Here is a 16,730-nt window from a genome sequence, read left to right on the forward strand (position 1 = left end):
ACAACCTTTAAATTAATAAGGAATAAGGATTCTCTTGCAGCTCCAGCCAGAGCTGTACATGTGAGCAGAGCCCTTATTGACCAGAAGAGGAAAGAAGAGAAGCAGACCCCACACTCTGTGTGAAATCCCCTTGAAGGGGTTTCAGGGAAATAGATAATTTTACGGGCAAGCTGGGACTCCACCATTGCCACTACTGCACCATCCTACGTGTGACGATATTTCCACATAGAACTTATTCCTTCAGATATTTCTTTTTTTCTTGCAAACAAGTGGTTATCAGCAAACTTTCCTCATCCTTGTTTTATGAATGTTGCCCATGGACTAGGGGGGAATACAGCACAGAAGAGACCATCTCATATGCTCATCACAAAGCATAATAGACACCCAGACCTGATCTGATCTTGCCACTCAGCATGAGTCACTGAATGACTGAAAGAGATGGAAACTACTTCCAGTATTTCTCTCCTGACAACAAAGCCATACATCACTTTGAAAAGACTTAGATGAAGTTCACACAAGTATATGCTAAATATGTGGACACTGAGGGAGTTTTGAGATGTCTCATTACTTCTACTGCTCATTAGTGGATAGGACAGTATATTTCCAACACTTTCTGGTTTTCAAAGATTTTTTTTTTTAAAAAGTAAAAAGAATAATCAGGATACCACAGCTCACCTGCTCCCTTTGTCATTGAAGCAAGCTTACATTGACAGTTCAAAGCATGTCTGAATTAGCATTTCTCTTACTGAGAAACAATCCATTACCAGTCACTAATGATCTTTTTTTTTTCACCCTAATGAATCTACCTTGAAAGGAATCTACCTGGGGTTCCATGCTGTTTGCAATTGTTAAAACATGAAAACTGGACTGGTTAACTTGATGGTTAACTCTGATGTTAATTAAATGTCAGCTTTATGAACTGGAACCAATTCAGACAATGCAAATCAATCATTATATTAAAGATGATGTGTGCAGCAGCTCATCTCTCAGTACAAGCATCCTGGATCTCTACTGGCATAACTCATACTGTAGAGGGGCAGATCCAAAGGGCAGTTTTGACATGAGGAAACACACAAACCTGGAAAGTGAAAGGAACACAGAGCTGCTTCTGATAGCATAGAGACCCTTGTGACAGCAGACGCAAAAAAGCTACCTGTCACAAGCCATGCTTGCATCTGGATCTCCTACAGACAGGCACAGTCAGAATATGGGGCAGCTTGTTATTCTTTCTACTGCTAGTGCTCTTCATAAAAATTATTGGATAAAACAGTGTTTTTTTCTAGGCTTGCCTGTCCTTAAGCCAGTCTTGCTCCATTTGCAAAAGCCACATTCCCCTTTCAAAGGTAATGCTGTCTTTTTGCTGTCAGCCAAACCACTAGTTTGCTGCTAGAAATAGTAACCCTTATCTCAGAGTGGTAATGTCACACTCAGGTTTAACTGGAAATAACTTATTTTCCTGTTCCTTCAGTGCTAGTGCCAGTGCTAGGCTAGGCTCTGGCAGCTCCCACTCTCCCCAGCACAGCATTAGTTGGATGTTCCTTATTGCTGCTGCATAGATAAAAAGACTCCTTACCAAAGCACACAGAATCTTCAATGTCTCCTCAGAGAGAAGGGCCCCCAGCCTTATATCATAGAACTGGTAAGAAAACAAAACTTCATGCAAAATCTCATTGTCGGGACTCTTCCTGGGCTGCCCTGCCTGGATCACAAGTGTAGCTGCAGTTACTCTTCTCCTAAATAATCTGTCCTCCATAGTTAGACTTACTCCTTATCTGCAGTCTAGCCCAATATCCTCTTAAGACATGCAAGGACATCCATGCTGGATCAGACCAATGGTCAGCCCAGCTCAGCATCCTCTGGGATAGTGGCCAAGACCAGCCCTGAGACAGAAATCAATACAGGCAGTGCTAATCAGCAGGACAAACAGTAGGACAAAGCTTCATTGCTTCCAGAAATTTGGGACTCAGAGGTTTCTTATTTTAGAGGTATTTCTGCAAGAAGGACCCTGCAAGAAGGTCACTGGGGTTGGTGGAGCTTCTTGGGATCCTCTCCACTCAGAGCCTGCTCAGCTGCAGCAGATTGCTCAGGGCCACAGCCAGTTTTGATTGTGTGACAGGACAGAGACCAAACAATCTTGTGACAAACTCTTTCAGTGTTTAACCACCTTCCCATTAAAAAACCTGGGATTTGGAATTCATTACTTTAATTGGAATAGTCTAAGATACATAATTTTTCTGATTTCTGGATTTTCTTTATGTTGTTAATAAGGCTTCCTGTCTTTGTCATGAGCTGTGGAGGCATCTAGCATTGCTCCATAATACCCAGAGAAACAAGATCATTTGTTTGCAACTTGCTTATCATAATAAATGCCAAAATATTTCTCATCTCTCACAGTAATAAAAGTCAGACAAAATCCAATTATTTGCCACAAGGTAAATAACCTTTTAATGCCATCTTTAATTCTTGGAACTACTCTCATAGCTTTTTTGCTCTTACTGCGCATCTGTTGCATTTATTTCTCCCCTAGCCAGGAGGCTCCCCATCTACTATATACATTTGAAAGAAGTATACAGGCTAAGAAGGAAGCTTTACATATTTCAGTCTTCAGACCCACATTTTCATAACAGCAACAGAAATAGAGAAATATATTAGAATAGAATTATAGAAAGGTTTGGGTTGGAACAGTCATCTAGTTCAAATAACTCTGCTATGGGCAGGGACATTTCCTTCTAGACCAGAGTGCCTCAAAGTTCCATTCAGCCTGGCCTTGAACACTTCCAAGCACCCACAACTTCTCTGGGCAACCTGGTCCATGGTTTCAACCTCTTCACAGTAACGGATTTCTTCCTTATATCTAATCTAAACCTACCCCCTGTGTTTAAATACATTACCCCTTGTTCTACCATCATATGTCCTTGTAAAAAGTCCTTCTCTATCCCTTCCATAACCCCTCTTTAGGTGCTGAAAGGCGCTATGAGGTCTTCCTGAAGCCTTCTCTTTTCCAGGCGGAACAGCCCCCAGTTCTCTCAGCCTGACTTCACAGAAGAAGTGTTCCAGCCTTCTGACCATCTTTGCTTCTCTTCTGTGGACTTGTTCCAACAGGTTCATTTCCTTCTTGTGTTGGAGACCCCAGGGCTGGACACAGCATTCCAGATGGGATCTCGCGAGAGCAGAGCCGAGAAGCAGAACCCCCTCCATTGCCCTGCTGCCCACACTGCTTTTAATGCAGCTCAGGACACATTTGGCTTTCTGGGCTGCGAATACACGTTGTCAGCACATCCTAAGCTATTGATTCACCAACCTCCCCAAGTCCTTTTCCTCAGGGCTGCTCTCAATCCATTCTCTGCCCAGGAAGATGCCCCAACTATTGTGCAGGACCTTGTACTTGGTCTGGTTGAGCTTCATGAGGTATGAATGGGCCCACTTCTTAAGCTTGTCCATGTCCCTCTGGATGGCATCCCTTCCCTCCAGTATGTCAACCACACCACACAGCTTGGTGTCATTGCCAAACTTGTCAAGGGTGCCGGCTAGGTTCAATCCCCCTGCCCATGTCCTCAAAGCTGTTAAGCAGCAGCAGTCTAATACTGACCCCTGCAAAATGTCACTTGTCACACAAGTGTTCTGCACACAGATATTGAGCCCTCGACAGCAAATCTTTGAGTTTAACCAACCAGCCAGTTCCTTATCCACCGAGTGGTGCATCCATCAAATCCATGTCTCTCCACATTAGAGACAAAGGATGTCATGTGGGACAGTGTCAAATGCTTTGCACAAGTCCTGGTAGATTACATCCATTGCTCTTCCCTTATCCTCCAACACTGTAACCCCATCATAGAAGGCCACCAAATTTTTCAGGCATGATTTGCTCTTAGTGAAACTGTGTCATCTGTCCCCAACCACATCCTTATTTTGCATATGTCTTGGCACAGTTTCTAGGAGAATCTGCTCCATGATCTTGCCAGGCACAGAGGTGAGACAGACTGGCCTGTAGTTCCTCAGGTCTCCATTTTTTTTTCCTTTTTAAAACCAGGGGTTATGTTTCCCCCTTTCCAGTCAGTGGGAACTTCACCAGAATGCCATGACTTCTCAAGTATTAAGGAGAGTGGCTTAGAAACTTCTCTGAGAACTCCCTCAGGACCTATGGATGCATCTCATCAAGTTGCATGGACTTGTGCATCTTCATGTTCCTTAGTCTTGAACCTGATCTCCTTCAGCTTGTGGTTCTTCATTCTCCTGGTTCCTGCCTTTGCTTTCTGCAACTTTGGCACTTGTTGGTGAATACTGAGGCAAAGAGGCATTGGATACCTCAACCTTCTCCATACCGCAGGTACCAAGGTCTCCCATTTCCTTCTGGAGAGGGCCCACAATTTCCCTAGTCTGATGTTCCTATGGAAACTTTTCTTGTTGCCCTTGATGTTCCTGACTAGATTTGATTCCATCAGGGTTTTAGTTTTCCACACTTGACCCCTGATTGCCCAGACAATTTCTCTGTATACCTCCTATGACATATGTCCTGGCTTCCACACTCTTTTCTGTGTTTCATTTTACCCAGAAGCTTCTTGCTCATCCACACAGGCCTCCAAACATTTTTGTCTGATTTCCTGCTTGTTGGGATGCATCTCTTCTGGGTTTGAAGGTGATCTTTGAATATTAACCAGTTTTCTTTACTTCCTCTTCCCTACGAGTCTTTAGCTACAGTACTCTACCAAGAGGAGTACTTCAAGAGGGACAAGGTCTGCTTTCCTGAAGTCCATGGCAGTGAGATTGCTATGTGCTCTCCCCGCTGCCCTAAAGGGTGTGGAACTCCACCATTTCATGGTCACTGGAGACAAGGCTGCCCTTGGGCTCCACATTCCCCTCAAGCCTCGCTTGTGTGGTGAGAACAAGGTCCAGCATAACACCTCTCCTTGCTGGCTACTCTATCCCTTGGAGAAGGAAGTTACCATGAGTGCTTTCCAGGAACCTCCTAAATTGTTTATGCCCTGCTAAGTTCTCCATTCAACAGATATCAGGGTGGTGGAGGCCACCCATGAGAGCCAGGGCTTGTAAGAATATGACGCTGCTCCTCTCTATCTGCAGAGGGCCTCATCCACTTGGTTTTCCTGGTTGGGTGGTCTGTAGCAGACCCTATAATGTCACCTGTCCCTGCCCTCCCTTTATTCCTGACCCCTAAGCCATTGGTCGGCTCTTCATCCATTCCAGAGCTCCATGTACAGCTGGTCATTGATATAAAGGGTGATATCCCTCTTCATCTTCCCTTCCTGTGCTTCCTACAGAGCATGTATCCTTCCATTCCAACACTCCAGTCACAGAAGTCATCCCATCACATCTCTGTGATATTAGAAAATCAGACGTAGAATTCTGCATTCAGAAAATAACCTTGTCCATGTTAAGAAACAAACAAAAAAATGGGGCTTTGGGAATGGGGAAAGCTTCCATCTTCCATCATGTACAGTTCACAGAAGAACATTCATTTAAACTAAGATGTCATACAGGGGAACAAAAGGGTTCACCATGACAAGGCTTAAGTGTTGTTCTTTCACTGTTGTTATTTAATGCAAAGAATAACTCATAGTTACATTAGAGATGGAAGATCAAACAAAATTTAAGACAGTGTGGTCATCCCTAGCTCCTCATAGAGTTTGTTGCAGAGTTTTGGACTAGGTGTTGAGAAAACTCCATTTCTTCTGGAAAAAAACATTTATTGAGCAATAAAGCAGGTTTCTACCTTGGTTGAAAGATGGATAAAAGGGTGGAAAGAGCTCTGTATTAAGGCCTTAAAAAGATTATAGGGATTAAGGCAAATACAATATGATGTAACGAGCCCTGTACAAAAAAAAAAGGGGTGCCTGCTTTGAGCTTTGCTGTAATGCAGATAGAAGAATAAATTATATTCTAAACGTTATCCAAAATAAATCATGGACCATATCTAGGGGTAAATGAATTATCTCTGCTCCTTAGACCTTCTCTTTTTCATAAAGAGCAATCCCTCTAGACAGTCTGAAGAGAACTGAGTGCACTTTTTTCCCTGTAACTGTGAGAATGAGGAAATAGGGCTAAAAATTCCCATGTGATAAGTTCAATTTCAACAGCTTGAATTTTAATATGGCTACCTAGTTATAAAATATTTGCTATGAAAATTTTACTTGTATTAATGAATTTTTGGATGTTTGCAAGATTAGAATCTGCTACAGAAAGGACGAATCAAAAATACTGGCTCCAGGCAAACCAGTTTCCAGTGTTCTTCTCATAATTGCAATTAGGGAGCTTAATAAAATCCTGCATGTCATACTAGTTTTACAACCTCTACTCCTTTAACTTGTACTACCATGACATATTACAACAAGTATGGGGCAAATGTGTTAGATTTACAGAATAATGTTATAGTCTTCCCTTCAGACTGATTTTTTGTCCTTTTTGATAATATTTAAGAAAATATTTTCCAGTTAATTGAAAGCCATGTAATGCTCCCACCAAATTACTCCTCAATGTCTGTGGAGCAGATACACTTTCTTTTTACCAAATGCCTTTGATTTCTTCTCTGTACACACAGACATGCACTAAATTAAAAGTTTCCATTTAAGTGGCATTAGTTAGGTACACAAGGCATACCAAGTTGCTCTTAGGCTTCCTGCCAGAAAGCCAGCAGTGCTGATGCTTTCCTTCATTTACTTTAAAGTGACAGCAAAACAGGCAATTTATGGCCACATGAATAAGGATCCAACAGCCCATGACCACTACCTGCAGCAATACAGCACAGACACAGAGGGTGAGTTGGGCCCGTTCCCTGGGACTGATTCATGTTGCTGAATACAGAATCAGAATACACTTTACCAAAGTGTCTTCTGTAACACCATAATAAAATACATCACCAGTATGAGCATTTAAAAAGGTATCAGGGAGCAGCATAAAAAAATCCCATTAGCAAAGCATGGAACTTGTGTAGATATCTATTTTTCACCATGATGAAAATTTAACCTGGTGATTTTATACACATACCAGCAGGATGTAGACATATCACATTGTGAAATGAGATCTGGTTTTTATCAGGATATTGGGATTTTTGTTAAGAAATAAAGAACAGGGAGAAAAGCTTTTCAGTCTGATACACTTTTGTCCTTGTGGGCAGGGATTTAAAAAAGCATCCAAAAAAAGGGAGATATCTGAAAATACATGTAATTGCCAGAAGCATCTGAAAAAGTCTGTAAGACACAGCAACTGCTTTCATTATATGGTTCCAGTTCTGCTTCAGAAGGCTTCAGAGATGTATCTGGCAAGCTAACCCTGAGAGAAAATGTATACATGACCAGCAGTGTAGCCATTCTTCCATATGAAAATGCAGCAGAGGTTGGATGATGCCACTTGGCTCTGTTAGGTGCTGAGTGTCACGTGTGCTTTTCACATTGAAGTTGGAATTAAACAAAAGTGGTTTCAAATTGAGAGTAAGTTTCACATGTAGCAGCAATAATAATTCTCTAATCTACAGACTTCATCTCCCAAAAATCAGAGAAATGTTACTAAGCTATTTTTGCAGCCAGAATCCAGCAGGAGCAGCTCTGCTGAGACTAGATATATACCATTAACAGGAGATATCTGCAGGGCACTGAGGCCCAAGCTCAGCATGAAATCTGAGCATGAGGAAAAGTTCATCCTTGCCTGGGAAATTTCTTCATCCTTTCCCATGTCTAAAGAAATGACTGAATTGGGGCATGAGGACCTTCACCTGACTTCATCATTCAGCAAGACTGACCTTCAGTTTATATCTTGGCATATTTTTCCTCCAAATGCACTTTTTAAAAAGAAAAACAAAACATTTTCCTCATGATGCATACTCTTGCTAAAGACCATTATTAGAAAATTCATGTGAAATCCTGACTTCTAGAATAGAAGCAGAAGAATTCTACTGATTATGGAAATGCAGCAGTTTGCCCTTCTGCAGGAACTTGAACAGGGTGTAACAGGAAACACACCCCTGTAAAGTAAAAAGCCAACACACACACTATATCTTAAGGTCTTGCTCAGAAATTCTCTGCCTCCTGAATCTTCTAAAGCATAAGGTATCTGGAACCACAACAAGAAAGGTGTCTGCAGTTTTGCTCACACATTTATTGTTTGAGATCAACTGAGAAACAAATAAACACCTTTCATTCCACTGCAAAGAAAAGAAACAAACAAAAAACAATCCTGTCACTAAGATGTTTGGTCCTTTTTGTATTTTTAAGTGCTAGCCTATGAAATCTTCTTCCTTTTGAAGAAGGAACTTGTAGTATTAAAGGTTATAGCTGAAGTGCAAGTGTAATCCTATAAATAAATAATCTGCAGGCAATGATCAGACACTTCTACAGAAACTCCAAGATATAGCAAATAAACACAATTAGGATAATTAAATACTTCTGAGTATTAGACCTACAGCATGAAGTTGGTGTAGAAATAGAGATGACTTTAGCAAAATATACATGCCAAGTTATCTGGTTAGCTCATGCAAATGCCTTTAAAAGGATCTACGTAAGGCAGAGTAGAGCCTTATTGTGAAATAGAATACTGTAAAAATGAAATTGAGAACATATTAACAATTTATAAAAGTTTAAACATACTTAAATATATTTTATATTTTCATTTCTTAAAACATGTAAGATATTCAGTATATAAAATATATATAAAATATTTTATTTTATATATATTTATTTATATATATGACTTTATTTGTATGTGTAGGAAGTCAATTTTTTATTGGATGGATTGCTAAACTAAAAATATGTATTTTCTATCTTTTATTAGATATACAATAATTCTATTGGAGCTTAAGCTTCAGCATATGAACACTGATTGGGGTTTTTACATTGTACTGGGTTGGACTGGGATGCAGTTAATTTTCTTCACAGCAGACCATATGGTGGTGTGTTTTGAATTTGTGATTTAAAAACTGTTGGAAACACATCAGTGTTTTGGCTAGTGCTTACACAATGTCAAGTTCTGCCCTGTTCCCCACTCTGTACCCCTGTCTGTGTCTGTAACTGTGCTGCCCATGTACATCTGCATTCTAGACTGTGTCTGTTCTGGTTGAATAAAATCCAAGTGTCACAGCTGCCTTATCATTTTACATTAGTCAGCCTCCAGATCCCTAAGCAATGAAACAGTGCAAGAAATTAAAAGTTCGTATTTTGGAGTCAGTAGTGAACTTAGAAAGAGTCCATGTCAATAGATATTATTTTGCAGTACTTTTTTACTTTGCATAACAAAGTTCATCAATAAAAAAATTAATTCTGTAACAGAGAAGAAGACAAAAAGTATGTTATGGCTTCATTCAAGGACTGTCACTTCCAATTAAAAAGCAAAAGAAAGGGGATGATGACCACCAGAATTAGGGTCAAACCAGATAATTAATTTTGTACACTTACAAATCTCAAAGAAAAAACTATGGCATATGGTCCTAGTGTTCAGTAATGGACAGGACTTTGTGGGCATCCATTGGCCATGCTTTAGAACCTGGCAGGGGTATCAGAACAAACACAGTAATATGCAATTAAAACCATGAAATTCAGAAACTCTGTGTAAACATGCTCTCCCTGCAACAATAAGAAAAGAAGAAATTAGGCTTATATTATCTTGAAAATAACCTTAAAAACACTACAGTCTGTTCATATCAGTAGTTTATAACATAAATAAACATTATTTCCTTAACTTTCTAATCAAAACCAGATATGAGAAAATCAGTAATTGTCACTGACTAAAAAGCTGATTTGTCTTTCTAAATCTCATCATCCTCCTATACCAATCCTACTATTTGTCCAGCTTAATTATTATCTAAGTTTATAAACACAGTAATATGATTAGACACAGGAAGAGAGGTTTGTTTTCTATTTATCACAGGACTCAAATTCTGCGTACAGACCTGGCCTAAGAAAATTGACTACAGCTTTCCAGGATGGCTGATTGGAGTGCAATTTGGAAAGAAAACTCTTTGCCTCCAGAAACAAATGCTGTGTTATGAAACTCTTGGACCACTGGCCAAGACAGACCTGGCCAACCATCACAAAGCACCAAACCAACCATCAGCACCCAGCAGAAGCTACCAGCTGCATTGGCCACAGTGCCTCAGGCTGGAATCACACCCTATAAATAAAATGCTTTCCACAGAGAAGAGTACAGTTGAAATGCTGAGTTCATATCAGGGCAGTCAGGGTCCCTAGAAATCAGAGTTCTTCCCTCTTTTTTTTTTCTTTGTTTTTCTTTTTTTTTTCCTTTTTTTTTCTTTTTTTCTCCAAAATAGTTTGAGTTAAACCTGGTAACACAAGCCCTCAACAGCCTAAGTGCTGGCAGCAGATCACACAAGAGCCACTCTCTTAGCTTTATGGACTTTCCTGAGGTTCAAACCAGAGGAGAAGGAGGCACAACACTTAGTGCAGGAAACAGACAGCTAATTTCTAACTACCCAGAGGTACTAGTGGACCCTCAGGACTAGTGGACTTACAGGACCAAAGTGGTATTCTCTACAAAACCAACTAAAACATATACCATGTACAAGGCTCTTCAACAAGGGGACCAAATGCACGCAGCTCCAGGAACGGAGCAATATCACACACACACTTAAGCAAATGTCCTTGTACTTCTTACAATCGCTTCCTTCAATCTGCTTAACTCATTTAGCAACAAAATGGCTTGGCTCTGAGGGCTGGATTTGCCACTTAGGCTATCTTTTGAAGCACTCCAATCTAGGCTAGAGAAGGAAAAGAAAACTGAGCATGCCAAACAGGAGAAATACTCTCCAGTTGCATGGACAGTTTAAATGAGCTATACAACATGAGGTTTCCAAACTGTAGAACAGAAATTACTGCAGGTAAGAATACCCCTGAACATCACGATAACAGTGCTAGGTAGACAGTCCGACTGACCTTGCAGATCCTGAGGATGCACTGATTTGGAGCCTTCCTTTGCAGAGCATCTTCCATACATAAAGATGGTTCCCAAAAAGTAAAAATCCCTTCCCTAAAGTTATTTAAATACTTCTGTGTTCCACATGAGGAGAATGGTATCAGCAATTGCTCTTGAAAGATGGAGAGAAGTATACAACATGAATAATACAACACACAGGAACTCATTGTATATGTACTGACCACTGCTATTTCACTGCTGGTGTTCATTGCAGATTAAATTAATTGGGGAAAAATTTGCATGATAGAGAAACAGATGAGAGGAGAATACAAGAACAATACAGAGAAACCACAACCGTTCAGCACTTAAAATCATAGGATCAGCTCTGAAATTAAACTGAAATTAAGAGGAATTCACCTCTTTGTTTGCTATGTCAGTTCACATTAAAAACAGAGTCATATAAAGCAGCTGAGAAATACCTGTCTCACATACAAAGTTTGTCAAAGCTGTTTTGGCTAAAGAGTCACTTTTACCAGCCCATCCAACAGGGATTATCCACTAAAGATTAACTTTATATGCAAAATTAAGAGAAATTTATCAATGAAAAAGTAGTTGAGATAATATATGCACCTGATAACTTCCAAAGATCTGGTGACAGGAGATAGCTCCATATATGAGTCAAAGTTATGCAATTGCATGAAAAGTTTCATGTAGATTATAATTAATAATGTATTATTAGAACTATTTAAAACTTTTTTTTTTTCAAAAAAATATACCTTAAGTCATCCTTTCCTCCAGAAAAATACATTTGTTCTTCATTAGCTTTCCAAATTAATACAGCATTTCTTTTTAGGAAAAGAACCAATATATCAAACCAAGATTTTAAAAACTCTCCACATAGGCAGTTTATTTATAGGAGTTTTCAGCCTTTAAAAATAATCAGTAGAACCTCAAGATTTTCTTGGTCACAGTAAATAGTTCTCTATGAAAAATAAATTCAAAACATGTTACAATAGTTAGAACAAAACATCTGACAAGTACGCAATCACTGCCTAACTAAAACATGGTACCAATCTCAAGAACACTTGAGGTGATGTCCCAGTCTATGCATAGAGGGCTACTGTTATGGAGGTCCACTGTGACTCTTTCCCTCCCTTTTTTTATTGCAAGTGATTCAGAATAGTCTGCATTAAGTGAGACACAGCAGAACACAGTACAGCAGAGAAACAAAGAGCTTCTGTTCCCCAAATGCACCTTTTTTCAAAAAACCTTGTTTGTAGATATGGAAAAGAATTTCACATTTTCTGTAATATTCTTTATGAGAAATTTGCATTTTCATAGTAATCAAGATTAAATTTGTGAGGAAAAAGATAAAAAAAAATAAAATTTCAAGCCTACCAATCAAACACAATTCTTAATTTTGCCATTGCTATATAACACTAAGAAAAGATAAACAGGTGATCTTAGGAAGGAAAAATTGTTTAGGTCAGGCCATAAAGAGTTCATAAGGGGTTAAACTACACATTGGCAAAAATAACTAAGTTGCTTAAATATAATGTAATATGATAAATTATTTCACTCGGTAGAATGTCTCGGATTTACTTGAGTGTTAATATTCTGCAGAGACAACTAATTAAAAGCAGAAATCCTCAAATGGGAAGTTTGTAATTGTTACTGTATCCTCTTCAGCAGTTATCTCAAAGTCATCACACCGACAAAACAGATTCTGTCCTTATCTAAAAATACAAAGTTTCCCTTGACTGCAAAGATACCCTAAAATGTATTGCACATGCATCTTGTATACAAGGTAGCAGTCTGGAGTGGCTGGCAATCTCACTTCAGCCAGACACAAAACCCCCTGCTGAATTCTTGGCCATGTGAGAGGGAGCACAGGAGATCGGGGAGCCCCTGGCAGCACCCTGACTCCAACAGGGCTGCAGCTCACACCGAAGCCTTGTGCAACTCAAGCAAGGAGCTTCAGAAAACCAAGCTGACTTTTCTTATCCTTTGCCACCTCTGACTTCTGCAGACATGCAAGATGCTACTTCATAGGTGCCTCTTAAGGGGAAGGCAGCCTTCTCTCTTCACAACTCAGAAGAGTGAGGTTTCTCCAGGTAGCACATTAAAGGAGCTCTGCTGGTGCACAGGGCAAATGGTTCACTAGGCTGGGGCACAAGTGCTGAAGGCTTTGACTGGCTTCTATTAAAAACCCAAAAGCCTGCCAACAAGCACAAAAATCAGGGAGTTCACAAGAGGGGAATGGTCTGCAGTATCTGTGTTATGCAGGGAAATCTCACTCCCCTGCAGAAGACCCACAGGTGCAGTAGCTGATAACCTGACAGGGTGCCCCAGGGTGCCATGAGGGCTCCTGTGGCTGCAGGAGCTGGGGGGAAGCAGGGGCACACTGTCTGATGACAGGTACAGATTACCTGATGCTTATCAAAGATGGAGGAAGTAGATTCCATGGACTCAAAACTGCTGGTTTTTTGGAGACATTTGGGGTACGACATTAAATCACAGAGAGTAACAGAGGGATACTACCTTATATCAGTACAGACTCCCTAAAATTGCAGAAAAGAGCCTATCTTACACTTGTTCTTTGTTGTCCTGGTGTTATTTGCCATACTAGAAAGTAGGAGGGATGTCCTCCAGCACTAGTAGTGGCATTCTTACACATTATACATTTGGCATTCTTGCCTTAGGGATTCTATTTGCCATTTAGGCTATCTGGCCTGCATGCCACGTACCTGACAAAGTAGATCAGAGCTTTACAGCAAAGAAAACCTAATCATTATAATAGAAAAAGTAACATATCTAGCTGATGTTTTATATAACAATATTTTTAGAAAATACAAAAATTTAAGATTAGTCACAACAGCCATGCTATTTTGGTTTTTTGAGATGAAAAGCATAACAAAAATGGTGGAAACTGACCTCTTAGTGCCAAACATGATGGTGTGGGCTTGATTCACATTTATGAACACAGTGTTCTGCACAGGCTGCTTATATTGACCTGGATGAGAAGAAAGAGAGGTATTTTTAAATCAAGAAACTCAGAACCTTGATTTTAATATGCTGAAGAATAAGTACACATAGTAAAGATCTTCCAGGGAAACTTCAGAGAATACCTAGTAATTTTACAGAAATAAAAAGGTTAGCAAAAGTATGCAAAGGCTAACAAACAAGATAAAAAAACCTAAGACCAAATCCTACTAGTAGGGCTTAAACCTGACATTATTAGAGCAGTTACTCAACAAGAATTAGGCATAATACTATATGATAGTGCAACATCTAAAGTCTTTGCTTCTTACAGTGAAATTCATGCACCCAAGCGAAATGCATGTCCTTTAAAGCAGCTAAACAGATCTTTCTGAATCTCCAGTCTGAACAAAGCTATATAAATATATATCTTATCAGTGTTTTCATGCTCAATTTGTTGAATGAGCATGACATTAAATCGTAAATTAGTAATTTTTCCAGAAAGAAAACATTATTATAAATCAGAATTTTCCTGGTGTGGGTCTACATAATACACACCTCAGGTATTATTATTATTACTGTTGTTGTTGTTACTATTACTATTATTATTATTATAAAGATAAATTCCAACTTTTACATAAAGTATGAGATTACAGAATATTAGAATAATTAGGTCAGGAGAAAGTGCCTAGTCCAACCTTCAGCTCAAAGCCAGTATAATTAGATAATTTTGCTCAGGGGTGTGTCAACTTGGGTCTTGAACATGTTCACAACCTCTTCTGGAAAACAGTTTTTTTTATCTCAACACTACCACAGTAAAAATATTTTTTCCTAAATTTAACCAGACTTTTGCATATTATACCCTGTGTCTACTGCCTCTTATCATATACTCTCATATATCATATATACTCTTATATATCATGTGTCTACTGCCTCTTAACATACCTCCAAGAAAAATCTAGCTCTATCTCCCCTATACCCTTCACTCAGGTACTTGTTGACAGCACTAAGGTGGTCTCTTGCCAGCTCTTCTGACCCTGAGTTGATTCAGTTCTCTCAGCCTTCTGTTGAATGCCATTTGCTACAGTCCCCTGGCCAGCTCATTTGGTCTCCATAAGCTGACATCCTTCTTGTTCTGAGGAGCCCAAAACTGGACATAGTACTCCACAGTCAGTCTTGCAAATACCAAGTAGAAGGCAAGAATCTTCCCCTGACCTGCTGGCTGCGACCAGCCCTGCATCCCCTCCACACTACAGCAGGTAAGTCTGAGCAGAGATGCTGCGTGTCTCTGCTGTGCTAACAGCTGTGGCAAGGTTGACACTGCTGCTCCCCCGGAGCTTCACCCTCCCAAAGCAGGATTCAGCCATTCCCAGGAGCAGCCAGAAGCAGCTCCCAGCAGAACTGAAAGCGGAGACTCAAAGTGCTGCACCAGCTGGGAAGAGCAGCCATGATGAGAAGCCCAGGCAGTGCTCTGGATGCCCTGCATCCTCCCAGCTCCACAAATCAAGCTGCTTTTGCAACACCTGTTCACCACACTCTAGTCCACCATTACCTAAGTAGCACCTGGAAAGTGCAGGCATGTGCCAGCCCTTCCAGCCCGAAGCTTCTGCCACCAGGTCCTTCCCACGAGAATGCAGCAGCTCCCAGGCCTGGTTCACCTCCCTTGTGATTGCCACTGCACACACCCACTGCCCTCACAATGCATAATATTGATGCTAGTGAAACATTTCTGCACTTCTTCTGAGTGTTCAGTTTAAAGCAAAAATATCTTACATATTCAGACATTCTATCCTAGTTTAGCTGATTTGTTAAATGTAAATGTGATATCTAAATACAAATGTTTTGTCCATCAGGAAGAAGCTGTGATTACATGATCCTGACTGACAGGAGAAATTTTGTCGACAAACTCCCTTCTAAATTTGTAAGATGCCCTGGGGGATTTCACATCTCCATGTCAGATCAGATAAAATGACACCAGGTGAAATGGCTTGTTACTTCCAGATGAGGAAGCAGCATTTTCACAGCACTATATTTCATTATGGGTTGAGGCAATGACATTTTAGTCTCAATTTACCAGCTGCTCTTAAAGCATTTGCTTTTTTGGTTTGTGTAGGGTTTGTTTGTTTGTTTGTTTCAGTGTGTCTCCTTAACTTGCACAGCTGCAATGAGTTGAAGGGAACCTCCTTCTTCCTTTCCATGCCTTCTTGTTCCAGAATCACAGCCTTGCAGCTGGGCAAGAAACACAAGTATCATCAGCCTGAAGTACATTTTCCTTCCCATGCAATTATTCTCCCTGCCACTTACTAACACCAGTCCCTCTACACTGAGAACATAGCAAATACCTGCTTCCAGTTGTTTGTCTTGATTGGGAATTTCTGAAAGCTTTAAGTAGGCCAAGTGTCCACTCCAACTGAAAATCAATGGTTTTGGGGCATACACATTCCCAGCATGTTCTGAGAAGTCACACTCCAGTTTGTGATTGTCAGGCTAACCAGAAGCTATACCTGTACTGTCAGATATGCAGCTCAGAGATGAAACAGGGATGAGATTAAGGATTGCAACTCAGCCTCTGCCCCAGTGCATGTATTAAGAGTCTCAAGCCATTCAGACAGCTGATTATACAACATGGTGACTAAATGTGAATGTGCTAAGAGATCTGAGTCAGGCATTCCATTTCACTTAGAAATAACATGGTTCAAGCTCCAGAATCCAATTTTCAGAGATATTTAAGCTGTGACCTAGAAGTCTAGCTCCCATATTTAAAAATGGCACAGTTGCTTATGACCCCATAAGCATCAGTGGGACTTTGACACTGAAAATTTTAAGCCAAATTTATTCAGTCATTTGATGATCTTTTCCATTTCCACTAAAGAACACCA

The 16,730-nt window shown here is 40.1% G+C and overlaps 1 protein-coding gene across 6 annotated transcripts in view; it reads right to left on the reverse strand.

Moving 5' to 3' along the window:
* Positions 1-16,730, reverse strand: part of OXR1 (oxidation resistance 1) — a 260,222-nt gene that overhangs the window by 213,134 nt on the left and 30,358 nt on the right. For all 6 annotated transcript variants that reach the window (XM_068182992.1, XM_068182984.1, XM_068182973.1 and 3 more), the window contains one exon: positions 13,807-13,885. In XM_068182992.1, coding sequence (XP_068039093.1) covers positions 13,807-13,885 — 79 coding nt within the window. Of the gene's footprint in view, positions 1-13,806; positions 13,886-16,730 lie in introns of those variants that run through there.

The sequence above is a fragment of the Anomalospiza imberbis genome, chromosome 1 (assembly GCF_031753505.1).
Source record: "Anomalospiza imberbis isolate Cuckoo-Finch-1a 21T00152 chromosome 1, ASM3175350v1, whole genome shotgun sequence".
NCBI lineage: Eukaryota > Metazoa > Chordata > Aves > Passeriformes > Viduidae > Anomalospiza > Anomalospiza imberbis.